Raw genomic sequence first — 21,496 nt, 5'->3', positions numbered from 1 at the left:
TCTCTTATTGATTCTCATTTGGAAAAAAAGGAGAACAAACAATTTTAGTATCAACTTTGTTTTATATCTTTGAACAAAAAAATATAAGTGAAGTCTTAAGCCTTGGGCCAGCCTTGGGCTCCTCGATGGTGCCAGGGGGTCCCAACAAAATTATTTGTAATATAAAATATGTATTTGATATAAAATAATAATAAAATCAATATTCTTCTGTAGAAATTAACTAAATACAACAAATTATTTTGTGGCAATTACACAAGAATGTCCAGTAACATGTTCAACACTACAAACTTAGTCACTGCTGGTGACATTCATCTATTCTGGCCTGATACTCTTCCCTGCTGATGAAAGGAGAATCTAGCGGTAGATGCTCTTTAACTTCTCAATAGATGAGCTGACGAGCTGCAGCTGTGTCAGGAGCTCCGCTGTCAGCCGGAGCCCGGAACGTCCTCGTGTCCGAGAGCGCAGCTCTGCTAAAGCATGAATTATGGTTCCGCGTTAAATCGACGCAGAGCCTACGGCATAGGGTACGCGGGGACGCGCGCCGTGCGGTGCGTATCGCCGCGTACCCTACGCCGTAGATCTGCGTTGGTGTAACGCGGAACCATAAATCAGCCTTACCACACGCCGGCTGACTCCACGCTCCCAGCGCATCAGCCGGCCGAGTCCTAACAGTTTCCCCCCTTTGGTAAAATGTCCACATTGCAAGAATTGTCGCCCTGTTCTCATACTTTTTGGTAAAATGTAACCAAACTTTCGAGCGTTTATGCCGCTTTGTCCCCGTGTTTTCCTGCTGGGCGCGAATGCGCATTTTGCACAACGTGCTTGGTGACGTCATTCGCGCCCACTGGAATCGATAAGGGAATCGTTTGCGAAAAAGGCAAACGGTTCCAAGGAATTGAAACACTGGGAACGGGTTCTCAACAAGAACCAGTTCTGGATTCCCACCCCCACCCCCCAGTCGTGGGTGGTGTCATCCGCTAAATGTCCAGCCCTGAAGAATCTACATGCAAGTCATACAAGCTTCCACTGCAGCACGCCTGAACGTGCACAAGGGTGCAAGGGCCCGTTCATCGCTGCTTGCAGCTTTAATGCATTATGTAATTGGTGACTCTAACCAGGTGCCTAGCAAAATAGAAGTGGTTGCAGTTCCCCGCCCTCCAAAAGTTCACCAGGTGCGGCGTTATAGAGGCGTTAACCAAAATAACCTTGTAAAAATTAAAACCAATGCGCATTTGGTACCAATAAGAGACCGAAAAATTAGATGCGGACTACTAAATATACGATCCTTAAGCTCCAAGTCTCTGTTAGTAAATGATATAATTACAGAGAGCAGGAGTGATATTTTCTGCTTAACAGAAACATGGTTACAGGAGGAAGAGTATGTTAGTTTGAATGAATCGACTCCGCCCGGCTATTTTAATCATCACATTCCTAGAAACACGGGCCGAGGCGGAGGAGTCGCAGCAATTTATAACTCCAGTCTCCAAACAAAAATTGAACCTAAGTCCAATTATAATACATTTGAAAGCCTCACGCTTAGTCTGAAATTTCCGAGCTGGAAATCAGAGAAACCAGTTGTGTTAGTGGTAGTGTACCGGCCCCCTGCTGGTGCTTATCTAGAGTTTCTGTCTGAATTTTCAGATTTCTTATCTGGTTTATTGATCAGTACAGATACATTCATCATAGTGGGTGACTTTAATATTCATATTGATGTTGAAAGCGATAATCTTAAATTAGCTTTCAATTCTCTTCTAGAATCAATCGGTATCTCACAGAAAGTGGATAAACCGACGCACTGTTTTAATCATACTCTCGATCTCGTTCTCAACTACGGTGTTGAAACTGATGATCTGTTGGTGTCACCTGTAAACTCCCTTTACAGGTGACCATTACTTAATAACGTTTGAATTTAATATTGTTGATGTTGAAGTGCAAAATAGGAGGTATTACTTTAGCAGATGTCTGTCTGATGAAGCTATTGCTAAATTTAGGGAGGCCATTGCTCATCTTACGACAGTGGAAAATAGTGAAGTAGTCGAGGCCAGTGACCTGGGTTCTACCTCTGCAGATGTTGATTTCCTTGCTAGTAAGATTTGTTGCATTCAGCTTTAGATGAAGTTGCTCCTTTGAAAAGGAGGGTTTCTAGCCACAGGAGCTTAACTCCCTGGTATAATTCAGATATCCGCATGTTGAAACAAAATGTGCGTAAAATGGAAGGAAGTGCTACTCTTGTAAGTCTGTAGACTCCTATCGTGAATGGAAAGATATTCTAATAGTATATAAAAAAGCCATTCGCAAAGCCAGAACAGATCGTTGATAGAGGATAACAAAAATAACCCACGTTTTCTGTTCAGCACTGTAGCCAGGCTGACAAAGAGTCACAACTCTGTTGAGCCGTGCATTCCTGCAGCTCTCAGTAGTGAGGACTTTATGAGCTTCTTTAACAGTAAAATCATGAGAATTAGAGAAGAAATCAACCAGTCGGTTGTTCTTCAGCTTTAGCGACTTCCCTAGACTCTTGACTTGACTGTTTTGATCCTATAGACCTCCCTGAGCTGACCTCACTCGTCAATAGAGCTAAGTCAACCACATGTATGTTAGACCCCATCCCGACTCGACTATTCAAAAAGGTTTTTTCTCTTATTGGTGCGACAATACTGGACCAAATTAACCTATCCCTAAACTTAGGATATGTACCACAGGCTTTCAAAGTTGCAGTAATTAAACCTTTACTTAAAAAACATTCTCTTGACCCAGACACCTTATCTAATTATAGACCAATTTCCAACCTTCCATTTGTATCTAAAATTCTGGAAAAGGCAATTTCAAGCCAGTTATGTGACTATTTGTATAGAAATGATCGGTTTGAAGTCTTTCAGTCAGGGTTTAGAATGCATCATAGCACAGACCTTCTTATGACCTCAGATAAGGGATTAGTGTCCATACTGGTTCTACTGGACCTCGGATAAGGGATTAGAGTCCATACTGGTTCTACTGGACCTCAGATAAGGGATTAGTGTCCATACTGGTTCTACTGGACCTCAGATAAGGGATTAGTGTCCATATTGGTTCTACTGGACCTCAGATAAGGGATTAGTGTCCATACTGGTTCTACTGGACCTCAGATAAGGGATTAGTGTCCATACTGGTTCTACTGGACCTCAGTGCTGCTTTTGACACTGTAGATCAGCCTTTTACTGCATAGGTTAGAGCATGTTGTTGGAATTAAAGGGACAGCTCTACGTTGGTTTAAATCATATCTATCTGACAGATTCCAGTTTGTTCATGTACATGAGGTTTCTTCAGAACAGTCAAGGGTCTGTTATGGTGTTCCGCAGGGTTCAGTGCTAGGGCCAATCTTGTTCAGTTTATACATGCAGCCATTGGGAAGTATAATCCAGAATCATGGCATACACTTTCATTTGCAGCTCTATTTGTCTATGACGCCGGATGAAACGGAACCGTTAGTTAAACTTCAGGCATGTCTTAGGGACATCAAGGACTGGATGTCCGGAAATTTCTTGCTTCTAAATTCAGATAAAACAGAGGTTATCAATCTTGGTCCAGAGCATTTTAGGAAGGGATTAGATGGTGTTGCGATGGCTTCCAGTACAAGTGTGAGAAACCTTGGTGTTGTTTTCGATCAGGATTTGTCGTTTAAACCATATGTTAATCAGGTTTGTAAAATAGCATTTTTCCATCTCCGTAATATTGCAAAGATTAGGAAAATCCTCTTGCAGAGTGATGCAGAAAAAGTAGTTCATGCATTTGTATCTTCTAGACTAGATTACTGTAATGTGTTATTAGCAGGATGTCCAAGTAATTTGCTGAATAGGCTCCAGCTGATCCAGAATGCAGCAGCACGAGTACTGACAGGAATCAGCAGTAGAGACGTCTCTCCAGTGTTAGCGTCGCTCCATTGGCTACCCGTAAAATTCAGAATCCAATTTAAAATTGTATTATCTGCGTATAAAGCCTAAAACGGCTTAGCTCCCCAATATTTGCAAGACCTGATAGTGCCTTATGTTCCTGGCAGAGCTCTGCGTTCTCAAAGTGCAGGTTTACTCGTAGTTCCTAGAGTATCCAAATGTAGATTTGGAGGGCGGGCGTTCTGCTATCAGGCACCATTACTATGGAACCAACTTCCAATCTGGGTTAAGGAGGCTGACACCACCTCCACCTTTAAAACTAAACTTAAAACCTTTCTGTTTAGTAAAGCCTATAGTTAGTGTTTAGTAAACCTCTAGCTGGTGTTGGTAAATCTCTAGGTAGTGTAAACTCTAGTGTGTTAGAGTCAGTAGTCATAGTTGCAGCCATAGAACAAGATTATAATGGTTAGTCTCAAATATAGCTTGGTGGTAGATATGCTGCTATAGGCCTATGCTGCAGGAGGGCACCGACATGATCCGCTGGGCGGTGCCTCTCACCCTTCTTCTTCTCTCCTCTCCCCTTCTTCTCTTCTCCATTTCCATTTCTATTTATTAAGTATCTCATAGCTATCATCAACTGAGGTGGCTTGGGCATCTGTACCGGATGCCTCCTGGACGCTTCCCTAGGGAGGTGTTCCAGGCATGTCCCTCCTCCCTAGGGAGGTGTTCCAGGCATGTCCCTCCTCCCTAAGGAGGCATGTCCCTCCTCCCTAGGGAGGCATGTCCCTCCTCCCTAGGGAGGCATGTCCCTCCTCCCTAGGGAGGCATGTCCCTCCTCCCTAGGGAGGTGTTCCAGGCATGTCCCTCCTCCCTAGGGAGGCATGTCCCTCCTCCCTAGGGAGGCGTTCGAGGCATGTCCCTCCGGGAGGAGACCCCGGGGAAGACCCAGGACACACTGGAGAGACTATGTCTCTCGGCTGGCCTGGGAACGCCTCGGACTCCCCTCAGAAGAGCTGGAGGAAGTGTCTGGGGTGAAGGAAGTCTGGGCATCCCTGTTGAGACTGCTGCCCCCGCGACCCGGGAACAGATAAGCGGCGGACGATGGATGGATGGACGGATGGATAGCTATCATTTTCGTCCATCGCTCCTGTAGTTTCTTGTGCTGGCCCCCTTTTTGCTCTTTTGTGCATGTTTGCAGGCCGGAGCTTCGGGAGCTGCATGCTGGCCTGCGGTCCCCCCCCAGCCCCCCCCGGTCATCCCGCTGCTGCTTCCCCATGTCTGCTGTGTGCTGCTGACGTCCCCGACCCCCCCCAGTCTGGCCCTCGGCAGGAGGGTCCCCCTTATGAGCCTGGTCCTGCTCAAGGTTTCTTCCCTCCTAAAGGGGAGTTTTTCTTGCCACTGTTTGGCTTAAGGTTTTTCTCCCACTAGGGGAGTTTTTACCTGCCATTGTTTATGTAATAATTGCTCGGGGGTTTATGTTCTCGGTCTCTGGAAAGCGTCTAGAGACAACATCTGTTGTATTAGACGCTATACAAATAAAATTGAATTGTTAACAGATGCCAACACCTGCAAAAACGTGGTAAAATCTGCTTACATATTATCAGATGCAAACCCTTTCTAAACATGCTAAAGGATATTCAAATTTGCAACATGCAAAGACAAGCCAACAGCTGCTTATGCCCAGGCATTATCCACGGACCCAGTGGCTGAGGAGGCTTGTTATTTGTTACCTGTCAAGGTGTTTGTTAAGGTGACCAGTTGGCTGCATGCTTGACTTATTCCTTTGGTTGTTTGTCATTAGTTGCATATTTTCAATGACAACAGGTGCCAGTTGGAACAGCGCTTTTCCACTAGTACCTACTCAGGCCGACTCGACTCGCCTCACCTCTGCTTTTCCACTAGGGGTCTAACGTGCCGAGTTGATACTTTTTCTGTAACTATTCTGCCGAGGTTCTAAGCGGCCGAGTCGGCTGCATCTGACATCATCACATTACAGGCCACCGATTGGTCGGGGGTTGGAGTCAGACGTCTGAGTCAGGAGGCAGAAATCAGCAGAAGAGCGACTCGCGGCTTCTTGTTCATTTTATTCGACCAGCAATGGCAGTGCAAAAGTCTGTTTGGTGAGATGCAGATGTTCATAAACCTGGTTGTTGAGGAGAGAATTAAAAGGGATCTAGACGGGCGATAAGGAACGACCAGATCCACCAGGAGCTCTGTCACTTCATAGCTGCTCGCGGCTCCAGCTGACTTTGTGTTGCCGCTTGAAGCTTCTCTCTCTCTCATTTTTTAACTTGATATCAAACACAAGCCACAGACCCAGCAGCACATCTATCATCTCCTCCAGGTTCTACATCTTTATTGTTGTTGTCTTCTTCATTTATATCACACAATCAAATACGCCACAGCAGCTTCACTCCAACCTCCTACTTCTGCTCCAGGTGCTGAATTGTTATGGAAAAGAAACCAGGCAGAGTTGAGTGGAGCCGAGCTGAAATGAGTAGAGCCCAGTAGGTACTAGAGAAAAGTGCCATAATGATCTGACATGTGTCGCCGTGTGATGTCTAAGCAGCTGGGTGGGGTCAGTGCAGTCAGACATCCTGCTTACAATTGCTATGCTGACAGTGTGCTGTTATCAGAATGGCTGGTATTTTGACAGTGGGAAAATTCCATGGCGCAGGAGCTGTGGTCGGGGCATGGCTCAGCAGAGTTCATCGTCCATCTGTAAGTTTGATGGGAGAGTGTCGCTGCCTCCTAAGAGGAATGCTGCTGGTCAGAGTCTGTAGACAGGAAACAGAATGTTGTAGAGCAAATATGAACATAAAGGCATGTACAATACCAACATAAAGTATTAGCTGTGTTTCCATTACCCTTTTTCACAAAAGAAAAGTTAAATTTGTGGTATAGGTGTGGTTATGGGGATTGGTGTTTCCATTGAACAGTATTTTTCTTTTTAAGAGCATAACTCTCCCAGTTCTCTCTTCATATCTATGTAGCTGTCTGTAGCTCGTCCTGTGGGACTTCTCTTCAAAACAACGAAAATAAAAGATCTTGACTTTGAACAAGATCAGAAGAATCAGAATCAGGTTTATTGGCCAAGTCAGGTCAAACAAGACAGGGAATTAGACTCTGGTTATTTCGCTCACTGTACAGTAAATAGACAAATGACAGCTCTTATTAACATATATACACTTTAAAAAAAGTGAAAGGTACAGCAGTATGAGGTAGACATGATTATTGAAAGGTGCATTGTTACAGCATATGATTGTGGTTGTTGTTATTATTATTATTATTGCACAGTGGTTGATTACTCTTAGACTATGAGTGATGAGAGTTCACCAGAGTAACAGCTCGGGGGAAGAAACTGTCTCTGTGTCTGGAGGTTTTGGTGTACAGTGCTCTGTAGCGCCGTCCAAAGGGCAGGAGTTCAAACAGATGGATGGACAAAAACATCTTTAGTCAACAGAGCATGAAGGCGGGCTTCCGGCTTAGCTGTACATGGGGTGAGACGTGATTAGCGGAGCTCCTGCAGAGTTAATTTTAATTCAACATTTATTGGCACTTTTTGCATCACTCCCACGGCTTTGGTTTTAACTAACTTATTTTCAACGCGGTTACTTCGACTACTTACCACGGAAATTCCTCCAAAGTCCATCAAAGCGGGGAATAACCCTCCAGCTAACCCGCGGCCTGCTGCTCATGCTGTCTCCTCGCCCCGCGGTGATTCTCCTCCTCCGGAGAGCACCTGCGCCGCGCCGGTTCCCGCCGCGGAGTTCAGCCGGCTCAAAACTGAACTGCTCTCCGCTCTTCGCAATGATGTTGCGGCTATATTTAGGACAGAGCTTCAGGCAGCACTGAACGAGAATTTAACGTCCATTAAGTCCGAGCTGCTTTCCCTTAAAGCGGATCTTTCTGGCAGTATTTCCTCCATGAAGGCGGACGTCGCGGGTCTCACGACCACGGTTGCTGGGATGGAGCGGTCGCTCTCAAGCTGCTCAGACGACATCGTTGCTCTCCAGAAAAAAGTTGATCACTTGTCGAAAGAATGTGTGAGGCTGGAGGACAGATGCGAGGATTTGGAGTCAAGGTCTCGTCGGCAGAACATACGGATTATTGGTGTCCCGGAGGAGGATCCTGACTCTTCATCTGCAGCCGGTGTTTCCAGGCTCTTGGCGGAAGCCTTCTCCCTCGGCGCGGAGCCGGTGGTGGACAGAGCCCACCGCACTCTCATGCCGAAATCGAAGCCCGGGGAGTCCGGTATGGATTGCTGTATCCCGCCCGGCTGCGTGTAACCCATAACGGCCAGCAACGTGACTTCACGTCGCCAGATGAAGCCCTGGCATTCATCAGGAAAATAAAAAAAGTGACTACCAGCTAGTTTTCTGGGACGATTTATCCAGCTTGCTGTCCATGCGGGACTCTGGCCCGGGGTGAGTGAGTGAGTCAATTCAGAAAATGGGTCTTTATGTCGTAATTTTTATTTTTTTATTTATTTTTTTTTTTTTTTTATTTTTTTTTATTTTTTTTTTTTTTTTTTGAACTATCAATGGGAACAACACCGTTTAAAATTGAAGGCCTAATCATTTCTCTGGTATGATGCCTTGATTAGAAAATATGCACACACCCCTGTCTTTGCTTAAATTGTGTGCATGTGTGTGCGTGTCTGTGTGGGTGTGCGAGTGCATATATGTATATATCATTGTTCTACAGGCCAAAGATCTCCTTAATTTAATTAACGTTTGTTGTTACCCTGACAAGACAGCGATCGTCAGAATGGCTCAGATTGTTGGTTTCATATGCCTCATATTTTATTTTATTTTTTTTTTAAGGTTTTAACTCTGCAGGAGCTAATTTTGTTTTTGTTTTTGTATTTAGCTTTATAGTCGAAAGCATCTCTTTTCGAGAATGGCTTCCTTTGAAGCCAGCACGGCTGTTTCCATCGTTTGGGGATGGGATCATCTAATGTGCGTTGGGTGGGTGGGCGGGGGTTATGGGATGTTGGCTTTTTGTCTCTGTAGGTATGTATATACTCCTGAGTTTTGTTTGTTTTGGTTTTCCCTTTTACCTCTTTTCCTTATATCTCCTCTTGTGGTGGGTGAGTCGGTCTTATTTTCTCTCAAAGAATGCCTATATAAACGATCGTAATCTGCGCAAGCCTGATACTGGATCAAACATTACATTCACTAGCTGGAATGTTAAAGGTGTGAATAATCCAATTAAGCGATCAAAGATTTTTTCACATTTGAAACGCTTGGACACTGACATAGCTTTCCTTCAGGAAACTCATTTGCGAAATAAAGATCATTTCAGACTCAAACGTGCTTGGGTGGGTGATATTTTTCATTCAAATTTTGATTCTAGGTCTAGAGGGCAGGGCAGGGTCAGCAGGGTCCCCTTCCCTATCAACTGCCTTTTTTAGGTGCTGATGGGATAAGAAAACGGTGCAGGAATTGAGGAGGGATGAGAAGAGGAGACCTGTTCAATCTGCGACCATAGCATATCCTTTAAGATTGGTTTTCACACCTATTACTGAGAGGTGCCCATCACCCCTCCTTCTCTCCTCTTCTTCTCTTCCATTTTCATTTATTAATTATAAGTATCTCGTAACCATAATTTTTGTGCATCGATCTTGTAGTTTGTTGTGCTGGCCTGCCCCCCCCCCCCCCCCCCTTTTCTCTTTTGTGCATGTTTGCAGGCCAGAGCTTCAGGAGCTGCATGCTGACCTGCAGTCCCCCCCTCTGATCATCCCACTGCTTGCTTTCACCTGTCTATGTGGATGTCTGCTGACATCCTGACCACCCCCCGCTCCCCTTCTGATCCCTCAGAGTCTGCTGTCTACATCTGTTTATATACTGTATTTATCCCTGCAGTGCACTAGCTAGCCATTGTCCTCCTCCTTTTCCCTGCCTCTCTTCTCCATTACCATTTTTATCTATTATAAATATCTCATAGCTATCATTTTTGTCCATCGTACCTGTAGTTTCTTGTGCCGGCCCCCCCTTTTTTCTCTTTTGTGCATGTTTGCAGGCTGGAGCCTCGGCAGCTGCGTTCTGGCCTGTGTTCCCGGCCCCCCTCCCCCCATCCCCGGTCATCCCGTTGCTGCTTCCACCTGCCTACGTGGATGTCTGCTGTTGCTGCTTCTGCCTGCCTGCACCCCCCCCCCCCCCCCCCCCCTCTGGTCATCCCGCTGCTGCTTCCACCTGCCTGCTGTGTGCTGCTGACGTCCCCGACTCCCCCAGTCTGGCCTTTGGCAGGAGGGCCCCCCCTTATGAGCCTGGTCCTGCTCAAGGTTTCTTCCCTCCTAAAGGGGAGTTTTTCCTTGCCACTGTTTGGCTTAAGGCTTTTCTCCCACTATGGGAGTTTTTACCTGCCATTGTTTATATAATATTTGCTCGGGGGTTTATGTTTATGTTTATGTTTATGTTTATGTTCATGTTCTGGATCTCTGGAAAGCGTCTAGAGACAACATCTGTTGTATTAGACGCTATATAAATAAAATTGAATTGAATTGAATAGAGGAGTAGCAATTTTGATCAACAAAAGAGTCAATTTCTCCGTCTCCAGGACAATATCCGATAAGAATGGTAGATATCTTATTGTTGCCGGCACTCTATACTGTAACCCTGTATTGTTGGTGAATATATATGCCCCTAATTTTGATGACCCCAATTTTACGGATAGGCTGTTTGGCAACCTCCCTTTCTTAAATACGCATATTACAATACTGGGCGGTGATCTGAATTGTGTTATTAATGGACCGTTCGAATCCTCGTACTTTGACTCAATCCTCTATGTCAAAATCTATTACCGATTTTACAGTCAAGAACGGGCTTGTTGATCCGTGGAGGTTCTCATATCCTGGAGATAAGGAATTCTCTTTTTTTTCACAAGTACATCAGTCATATTCACGTATTGACTATTTTTTTGTTGATGGCTCTCTTCTCCCCAAAGTTACTTCTGTCGTATACCACCCAATTGTTATTTCAGATCACGCCCCTCTAACTTTGAATATAACATGGTCTGAGCGCCCCCGTTTTTCTTCTCCCTGGAGGTTTAATCCATTGCTTTTATCCGACGATGCATTTAATGTTTCTATATCTGCTTCAATAGATGATTTCATTGCATTAAACAAAACAGATTCTACCAGTTTTTCGCTAGTATGGGAATCACTCAAAGCATATTTGCGAGGACAGATTATCTCTTATTCAGCATACGCCAGTAAAATCCGCAGGGCTAAATTACAGGAGCTCACATCTAAAATTCAGGACACAGACAGACTAAACTCAGTTAACCCAAGTCCGAGTTTACTGAAACAACGGCTTGATTTGCAGTCAAAATTCGATCTTATAGCGACAGCCGATTCTGAACGGCTCCTATTACGCGCTCATGCCAACTATTATGAACACGGCGATAAACCAAGCAGGTTATTGGCTCACCAATTAAAAAGGCAAGCAACGTCGAGACTGATTCCCAGCATTAGAGATTCTACTGGCACACTTACCACCGATCCAATCGCCATCAACACAATTTTTAAGTCATACTACTCCTCTCTCTATGAGTCAGAATCTCCACTTGACACAGCAGAAATGACCTCCTTTCTTGATAATATCACTGTCCCTACTATTAATTTGGATGTGGCTAATGGCCTCGATGCTCCTTTCAGCTTGCAAGAAATTGCTGCCGCCATTGAAGCTACGCAAAGCAACAAGGCCCCTGGTCCCGATGGGTTCGGAGCTGAGTTTTTCAAAAAATTCAAAGACAAATTAGCCCCCCTTTTACTTTCAATGTACAATGAGTCCCTTGATCATGGCTCATTGCCTCCCCCTTTAATGCAGGCGTCCATTGCCCTCCTTTTGAAGAAGGACAAGGACCCTGAATCATGCACTTCTTACAGGCCCTTGTCTTTACTGAATGTGGATGTCAAAATTTTAGCCAAAGCACTAGCAATTCGTCTTGATAAGATCCTTCCTAGCATCATATCTGAGGAGCAGAATGGTTTCATCAAGGGACGCCAGCTCTTTTATAATGTTCGTACACTTCTTAATGTGATTCTCTCTAAAGATTCTTCTCCACTCCCTGAAGTTGTTATCGCGATTGATGCTGAAAAAGCGTTTGATCATGTCGAATTTAACTATCTTTTTGCAACACTTCATAAATTCGGATTTGGACACAGGTTTATATCTTGGATTAGACTTCTTTACACTTCCCCTCAGGCCAGCATTCACACCAATGACAACTACTCCACTTATTTTACATTATCACGTGGCACGAGACAGGGCTGCCCTCTCTCCCCTTTGCTATTCGCTCTATCCGTCGAACCACTTTCAATTGCTTTAAGAACTCTTCCTCTATTTCGCGGAGTCTCTAGGTCCAATGTGGAACTCAAATTGTCACTTTATGCAGACAACCTCCTTTTATATGTATCTGACCCTTTAACCAGCATTGCACCAATATTATCTCTGTTGAAGAATTATGGATCCTTCTCCGGCTATAAGGTCAATCTTCACAAGTGTGAATGCTTCCCCATAAACTCCTCTGCTTTACAACTCAAACAATCTGATATCCCCTTTAAACTCAGCCCGTCGGGCTTTAGATACTTAGGGATTAATGTGACCCGCACTCTGCCCTCTCTTTTCACCACTAATTTTTCCTCACTGGTAACTCGAGTGAAGGCGGACTTACAGAGGTGGAACTCCCTACCATTGTCGCTGATAGGAAGAATTAACACAGTGAAAATGACTGTATTGCCTAAATTTCTTTTTTTGTTCCAATGCACTCCTTTATTTCTACCAAAATCTTTTTTTAAATCACTTGACCAAATTGTTTCCAACTTTTTATGGGCCGGTAAGACACCCAGAGTGAGGTATTCGCTTCTCCAAAAATGTAAATTTAATGGGGGTCTAGCACTACCAAACTTTATGCTTTACTATTGGTCAGCGCATATTCACAAACTAATTTATTGGATTCAGTCTCCTGAGTTATTATGGTGCAGATTGGAGGCTCAGTCACTCTCTTCATCCTCTGTAACGGCCCTACTCTCCTCCTCTTTACCATTGAATCCCTCTAAGTTTACAAATAGCCCTGTGGTGCTTTCCTCCCTTAAGATTTGGTCACAGTTTAGGCGCCACTTTAAATTTGCTTCTCCATCCATCTATACACCTGTTACTAAGAATCATCTGTTCCCTCCATCACTAATAGACACCACTTTTATGATTTGGTACAACCGGGGCATTAAGCACTTCAGGGATCTATATAAGGATGGTATCTTTTCCACATTTTCAGATCTGAGGTCAAAGTTCAATTTGCCTGCCTCCCATTTGTTTCGCTACTTCCAGCTTCGACACTGCGCCTCTGCTCTGTTTCCATGCTTCCCTTCCCTTCCTGCGAACCAACCGTGGGATGATCTTCTAACTATGAAACTCAGTCAAAAGTCTCTGATATCTAAGATATATGCACTGTGTATGACATTTGATGATCATTCTGTAGATAAAGCTCGGGAGGGTTGGGGACGAGAGTTGGGCCTTGACTTCACACGGGAGCTGTGGGATAAAGCTATCCGTAGCATACGATCTAGCACGCCTTGCGCTAGACTCAAACTTATTCAATTTAAGGTGCTGCATAGAGCCCACCTATCAAAATCCCGATTATCGGAAATATATCCGAATGTTGCAGACCTATGCCACAGATGCCAGGGTTCTCCCTGCAATTTAAGTCATATGTTTTTCTCCTGTCCTAGGTTACAGAAATTTTGGAGTGATTATTCTGTGATCATGTCTAAAGTTCTGGGTAAAAAAGTTGTTATGGCCCCTCCCTTAGCAATATTCGGACTCTCTGTTGACTCCTCACATATCAGCCCCACACAGTCAGAAGTATTGGCTTTCACATCCCTTTTAGCAAGACGTCGTATTTTACTTTCATGGAAATCCCCCAAGTCTCCGTCTATTTCTATTTGGCTTAGTGATGTTATGTTTTTTCTTAAATTGGAGAAGGTGAGATACTCCGTAAAAGGCAACTCAGCTAAATTCGTTCAAAAATGGCAATCCTTCATAGACCACTTTACCGCGTTGAAGACTCTACCCACCGACTGACCCCCCCCTCCCTTAATTTTCTTTTAATTTCCTTAATTTGTTTTTTATTATTATCATTTATGTTGCATTTTATGTTTTATTTATTTCCAGTTAATGGGATATCAGTTATGGGCATCTGCATTTACCACTCCATTTGTTTTTTGTATGCACTTTTGCTCATTCATTACTTTCCTCCTTTGATCATTTCTTGCTCATCTGTTTATTTATTATTTAACGCTACAGAGACTCTGTTCCTTAGTTAGGTTTTGTGTGTTTAAAAAAAAAAAAAAAAAAAGGAGACAATGTATAATGCGTATATTTGATTACATGTTTCCATGTTTTCATTGTATGTTGTTTCTTATAAAAAGATCAATAAAAAAAAAAAAAAAAAAAAAAAAAACAGAGCATGAAGGCAGAAGATGATCATTCAAATGAATATTCAGAGGCAAATCCTTTATGTAATGTATAATGGTTAAGTAGTACTACAGGACAACTACATCATATTATGAGCCAAAGACAGCTGGAAACTAGATTTTGATGTCCTTATATTCACCAAACACGTCACATCTAGCGCTGCCAGGGTTGTGCAAAAGTCTGAGGTGTAATGCAAATACACTTTTGTGGATTATCGACACACCTGAGAAACTACCTCATGAAAGCATTCAAAGGTTTTCGCAATGTTCAGCTTTTTTGTTTTGTTTTTTTGTAATTTGAGGCATTTCCATTACAGATCTTTCTTTGTGATTTTTGTACAAATCTTGGGGTGACGTGACTAGTAAAGGAGCCGTCTGTAAGAAATGGCCAAAACTGGTACTGCAGTCACTTTCAAAATATTGTTGAGCGGCGTGTACCCTCCCCCTCCTCCCCCCGACCAGAGGTTGCCAGGTAGGCTGCAGAATGCAGCAGGAACGTAGGCTGCCATGGCTGCGATAATTAGAGCCGAGCTGGCAACCCGGATGCCGAAACAATACTGACTTTGTGATTGGGAGATAGGTGGAGGGTGGAGCTTCAGGCCAAAACAAAAAATGACAACATAAACATCAGTTGAGGGCTGCAACTCCTCTTTTTAAACTGGAATATCCTGGCTTGAGTGCTGTTGTCAGTGACATAAGTATTTGAAATGAACATGATTTTTTGTTATGGTGTTCCGCAGGGTTCAGTGCTAGGGCCAATCTTGTTCAGTTTATACATGCAGCCGTTGGGAAGTATAATCCAGAATCACGGCATACAATTTCATTGTTATGCTGATGATACGCAGCTCTATTTGTCTATGAAGCCGGATGAAACAGAACCGTTAGTTAAACTTCAGGCATGTCTTAGGGACATCAAGGACTGGATGTCCAGAAATTTCCTGCTTCTAAATTCAGATAAAACAGAGGTTATCATTCTTGGTCCAGAGCATCTTAGGAAGGGATTAGATGGTGTTGCGATGGCTTCCAGTGCAACTGTGAGAAATCTTGGTGTTATTTTCGATCAGGATTTGTCGTTTAAACCATATGTCAATCAGGTTTGTAAAATAGCCTTTTTCCATCTCCGTAATATTGCAAAGATTAGGAAAATCCTCTCACAGAGTGATGCAGAAAAACTAGTTCATGCGTTTGTATCTTCTAGACTAGATTACTGTAATGTGTTGTTAGCAGGATGTCCAAGTAATTTGCTGAATAGGCTCCAGCTGATCCAAAATGCAGCAGCACGAGTACTGACAGGAATTAGCAGGAGAGACCACGTCTCTCCAGTGTTAGCGTCGCTCCATTGGTTACCCGTAAAATTCAGAATCCAATTTAAAATTTTATTACTTGCGTATAAAGCCCAAAACGGCTTAGCTCCGCATTATTTGCAAGACCTGATAGTGCCTTATGTTCCTGTCAGAGCTCTCCGTTCTCAGAGTGCAGGTTTACTCGTAGTTCCTAGAGTATCTAAATGTAGATTTGGAGGGCGGGCGTTCTGCTATCAGGCGCCACTACTATGGAACCAACTTCCAATCTGGGTTAAGGAGGCTGACACCACCTCCACCTTTAAAACTAAACTTAAAACATTTCTGTTTAGTAAAGCCTATAGTTAGTGTTTAGTAAACCTCTAGCTGGTGTTGGTAAATCTCTAGGTAGTGTAAACTTTAGTGTGTCAGAGTCGCTCCTGTGGTTTCTTGTGCTGGCCCCCCCTTCTCCTCCCTTTTCTCTCTTTTGTCCATGTTGCAGCATCCTTTGCCGGACACCGGAACCTGCAGTGTGGGAGTGAGGGGGGCAGGGTAACGGCCCCTTTTGGGCGGGGGAGAATGTTCGTCCCTCAAGACTCCTCTCCCTGGCCCTGCCCCTTCTCAACCTTTCCCCGACCCTGCACCCCAACCTGGGACTTGATGATTGGGCCGGAGCTTCGGGAGCTGCGTGCTGGCCTGCGGTCCCCACCCCTGGTCATCCCGTTGCTGGCCCCCCCTTCTCCTCCCTTTTCTCTCTTTTGTCCTGCAGGTGGCCGTGGGTGGCTTGTAGCTTGCATTACGGAGCACAAGTCTTTTCCTGACCCTGCACCCCAACCTGGGACTTGCTGATTGGGCCGGAGCTTCGGGAGCTGTGTGCTGGCCTGCGGTCCCCACCCCCGGTCATCCCGTTGCTGCTTCCACCTGCCTGCTGTGCTGTTGCCGTCCCTGACCCACCAGTCTGGCCCTCGGCAGGAGGGTCCCCCCTGATGAGCCTGGTCCTGCTCAAGGTTTCTTCCCTCCTAAAGGGGAGTTTTTCCTTGCCACTGTTTGGCTTAAGGTTTTTCTCCCACTAGGGGAGTTTTTACCTGCCATTGTTTATGTAATAACTGCTCGGGGGTCATGTTCTGGGTATGGGTCTCTGTAAAGCGTCTAGAGACAACTCTGTTGTATTAGACGCTATATAAATAAAATTGAATTGAATTGAATTGAATTTTTAAATGTCTGTTGACATATCGGGGTCATTTTATGATTCGTTTTATTATTGCTCTTACATACAGCTCCTTTAACTAACGCAATAGTTCGAAATCTGGTTCTTGCTGATTGTAGCTGCAGCTTTGATAACCTGCTGAAATTGAGATTTATCAACTGAACAGGGGCTCATCCCTTGTCACCTAGCTGGCAGGAGAGTGACACAGTTTCACAGTTCTCTTCACATTAAAAGCCTCAGATTCCCAGCAGTATGAAGTTGTTTCCAAATTAAAAACCTTATATTTTCCAGAGTCTCTGTTACGATGGTCAGATGAAATGCCTCACATTTTCGAACTATTAAAAAGTATAAAAAGAAGCCTGTCTCTTCAAATAAAAAGCCTGAGATGTTCCTATCTTTTTTGTAGGATTCCGTTACTGACCAGACATAGGCGATGCACGTATAGCGGCTCCGGCTCATCAGTTTTCCTGGATGGTACGTCAACATGCCAGCGCTGGAGCTCTGCTGCCATCTCTGCCTGAGTGTAGAGGACTGCAGGGTCGCCACGGCAACGGTTGATCAGTTCCACCAAATGCTCCTTATAATGCATCCTGCCAAGAAAGACAGGTTGAAGCTGAGCTCTACTGGGATTAAGATGATCTCACCTGGGATCAGGGGCGGGCTGGCCATATGGAGGTTCAGGAATATTTCCGAACAGCCTGTCTATTCCAGGCCGGACAGTGGAAGGGTCAGGCCATTTTTTTCCCCTAAAACGCAGCTGCAGGTGGCACAGAGTGGAACGTCAGATTGAGTCAATCCAATCAATATTCTGCATATTAAGGGCAATACAACCCCCCCTCCCCTCCCAATTTGAACTGACTCTTGTTCTTATTAAGATGTTATTGGTTCAGCCGTTCAGCCATTAAACAGTTGTTTTACTGTTAAAAAAGGGGGAGAACAAAAAGAAGCCAGGAAAGGAGATTGGTGGAGCTGAAAAATAAAGGGCAAAAAAAGAAAAAACATCTACTGTAGGATGCAGCCAAATGCGCTAAATGACCAAAGCTTCTCCGTGGAAGAGGGGTTAAGGTCAGTGTGGCTAGAGTCCCGGACATGGATGACCCGGGACTGAACAGCACCGGCACTACATGGCCGTTTCATCCCTGACTCGGTTTGTAGTGTGTTTGTGTTAGAGCTCTCAGTGGGGTCCAGCTGGCAAACCCAACTGGAGTCCCGGGTTTGAGTGGGTTTGGGATCGTGCATACAAATGATGTTGGTGTGTTGAGCTGCGTTGGGTCTGGGCTTAAAACCCAGCTGTGTGGGTCGGTTCAGGTAACAATTTTCAGGATGTTTATATTGTATTTGTGTTCGAACACTGAATTCTTTGCAAAAGGGCTATAAGGTTTATCATTGTTGCCATTATTGTTATAATTAGCTGACAAGGCCAGAAACTGAAGTAGGAACAACCAAAAACACTTGTATAACAATTACATATGTTGTATGTTGTTGTTCCATTTGCAGTCACACAGAAACAATAAGTCTATCCACTCCTGTAGTTATGTCAGTGCCTATTTGGATTAGACATCCGTTTTATTTCCAATGTTAATGAGTTATTGCTAATCTACATTATCACTGATGATCTTTTCATGCAGATAGGGCAGTACAAGATGAAGGAGGAAAAGCAGGGTCCAGCACAGTAGAAACAGAATCAGAGAGACAACCAGTTGAAGATGAGGATTTATTCTTTTATGCATGCCCAGCCTCCAAAGATTTAGATCAGGTTTTTTCTTCTCATCCTCAACAAACCCCCCAGACCAGGGATGTGCATCCATCAGGGGCATTAATTTTGAGGCTGCATACACTTGGGAAAACAAATAGCAGGCAAATATGATAATTCTCTCCAGGAACATGTACAAAGAAAAGCAAGGCCCTAAATGAAACTGGGGTTAAAGGAAGAGGATCCCTCCTTTCACTGCTGTCTAACACATCTGTCATCAAAATAACTGACATCATTAGCCATTTAATCAAAGAAAACATTTTGAGGGAAGTCAGGGAGGCAGGATTTTTTTCCGTGCAGATTGATGCAACACAGGATGTTAACTCCACAGACCAGTGTTCTGTTGTCCTCAGGTACTTTGGGGCAAAAAAGTATTTAGTGAGACACCGGTTGTGCAAGATAAGAGAAAGATAAGAGAGGCTTGTAATTTTCATCATAGGTATATCTCAAGTATGAGAGACAAAATGGGAAAAAAAAAAATATATAAATCACTGTGTGATTTTTAAAGAATGCATTTGCAAATTATAGTGGAAAATAAGTATTTGGTCAATAACAAAAGTTAATTTAAATACTTTGTTATATACTCTTTGTTGGCAATGATAGAGGTCAGAGGTTTTCTGTAAGTCTTCACAAGGTTTTCCTCACTGTTGCTGGTATTTTGGCCCGTTCCTCCATGCAGATCTCCTCTAGAGCAGTGATTGGTCCGTTCCTCCATGATCTCCTCTAGAGCAGTGATTGGTCCGTTCCTCCATGCAGATCTCCTCTAGAGCAGTGATTGGTCCGTTCCTCCATGCAGATCTCCTCGAGAGCAGTGATTGGTCCGTTCCTCCATGCAGATCTCCTCTAGAGCAGTGATTGGTCCGTTCCTCAATGATCTCCTCTAGAGCAGTGATTGGTCCGTTCCTCCGTGCAAATCTCCTCTAGAGCAGGGATTGGTCCGTTCCTCCATGCAGATCTCCTCTAGAGCAGTGATTGGTCCGTTCCTCCATGCAGATCTCCTCTAGAGCAGTGATTGGTCCGTTCCTCCATGCAGATCTCCTCTAGAGCAATGATTGGTCCGTTCCTCCATGATCTCCTCTAGAGCAGTGATTGGTCCGTTCCTCCATGATCTCCTCTAGAGCAGTGATTGGTCCGTTCCTCCGTGCAGATCTCCTCTAGAGCAGTGATTGGTCCGTTCCTCCATGATCTCCTCTAGAGCAGTGATTGGTCCGTTCCTCCATGATCTCCTCTAGAGCAGTGATTGGTCCATTCCTCCATGATCTCCTCTAGAGCAGTGATTGGTCCGTTCCTCCATGCAGATCTCCTCTAGAGCAGTGATTGGTCCGTTCCTCCATGATCTCCTCTAGAGCAGTGATTGGTCCGTTCCTCCGTGCAGATCTCCTCTAGAGCAGTGATGTTTTGGGGCTGTCACTGGGCAACACAGACTTTCAACTCCCTCCAAAGATTTTCTATGGGGTTGAGATCTGGAGACTGGCTAGGCCACTCCAGGACCTTGAAATGTTTCTTATGAAGCCACTCCTTCGTTGCCCGGGCGATGTGTTTGGATCATTGTCCTGCTGAAAGACCCAGCCACGTTTCATCTTCAATGCCCTGCTGATGGAAGGAGGTTTTCACTCTAAATCTCACCATACATCAGGGGTAGGCAATTCCGGTCCTCGAGGGCCGGTGTCCTGCATGTTTTAGATGTTTCTCTGCTTTAACACACCTGATTCTAATTAATCATCGTCATCAGCTTGTCATCCAGGGCTGCACAATTCTGTTAATGACACAGGTACTTTTATCACGGTGTGCTGAAGCAGGGTAACATCTAAGACATGCAGGACACCGGCCCTCGAGGACCGGAATCGCCTACCCCTGCCATACATGGACCCATTCATTATTTCCCCCGTGCTTCACAGTAGGTTTGGTGTTCTTTGGATGCCACTCAGCTTTCTTTCTCCTCCAAACACGACAAGTTGTGTTTCTACCAAAAAGTTCTATTTTGGTTTCATCTGACCGTATAACATTCTCCCAATCCTCTTCTGCATCATCCAAATGCTCTCTAGCAAACTTCAGACCTGGACATGCACTGTCTTCAGCAGGAACGTCTGGCCCTGCAGGATCTGAGTCCCTGATCGTAGTGTGTTACTGATGGTTCCTTTGTTACTCTGGTCCCAGCTCTCTGCAGGTCCTTCACTAGGTGTCTTTTATACTGATAACCAGGTAAAACAGGTGTCTTTTATACTGATAACCAGGTAAAACAGGTGTCTTTTATACTGATAACCAGGTAAAACAGGTGTCTTTTATACTGATAACCAGGTAAAACAGGTGTCTTTTATACTGATAACCAGTTAAAACAGGTGTCTTTTATACTGATAACCAGGTAAAACAGGTGTCTTTTATACTGATAACCAGGTAAAACAGGTGCCATTAATACAGGTAACGAGTGGAGGACGGAGTAGCCTCTTAAGGAAGTTACAGGTCTGGGAAAACCAGAAATCGTGCTTGTTTGTAGGTGTCCAAATACTTATTTTACCAAACAATTTATCAATTCATTCAGTAAAAATCCTACAATGTGATTTCCTGGATTCTTTCCCCCCATTGCGTCTCTAATAGTTGAAGTGTAGCTATGATGACAATTACAGGCCTCTCATCTTTACGTTGCCACAGTAACGTGGAATGTTTTGAGTGGCAGTTAATGTGTTAAGAGATGCTCTTTTCAATGCCGGTTCGTTAGATGTTGTGTGCTTCTCAATAAATAAATGTTATAGATCAAGCTGACTATCAAGCATTTTACATGGTATCAGAAGTAGTTCAACGAACGGCCAAGAGATAAAGTAAGAAGACAAACGGCAAGAAGAAAGGAAATGGCCAAGTTTAACAATCCTGAAAACTTTACGTCTGAGTGGCCCGAGTGGAGACAACGGCTCA

At 44.3% G+C, this 21,496-nt stretch overlaps 1 protein-coding gene across 3 annotated transcripts in view; it reads right to left on the bottom strand.

The window, feature by feature from the left end:
• Positions 1 to 5,193: 5,193 nt before the first annotated feature.
• Positions 5,194 to 21,496, bottom strand: part of si:dkey-181m9.8 (E3 ubiquitin-protein ligase RNF31) — a 101,889-nt gene continuing 85,586 nt past the window's right edge. For all 3 annotated transcript variants that reach the window (XM_061733072.1, XM_061733073.1, XM_061733074.1), the window contains 2 exons: positions 17,255 to 17,423; positions 5,194 to 6,646 (listed from right to left, as the gene is read on the bottom strand). In XM_061733072.1, the coding sequence (XP_061589056.1) occupies positions 6,578 to 6,646; positions 17,255 to 17,423 (238 nt within the window). In that variant the 3' untranslated portion in view covers positions 5,194 to 6,577. The remainder of the gene's footprint in view (positions 6,647 to 17,254; positions 17,424 to 21,496) is intronic.

The sequence above is a fragment of the Cololabis saira genome, chromosome 10 (genome assembly GCF_033807715.1).
Source record: "Cololabis saira isolate AMF1-May2022 chromosome 10, fColSai1.1, whole genome shotgun sequence".
In the NCBI taxonomy this organism is placed as follows: domain Eukaryota; kingdom Metazoa; phylum Chordata; class Actinopteri; order Beloniformes; family Belonidae; genus Cololabis; species Cololabis saira.
This window is presented reverse-complemented; position numbering and strand designations above follow the sequence as displayed.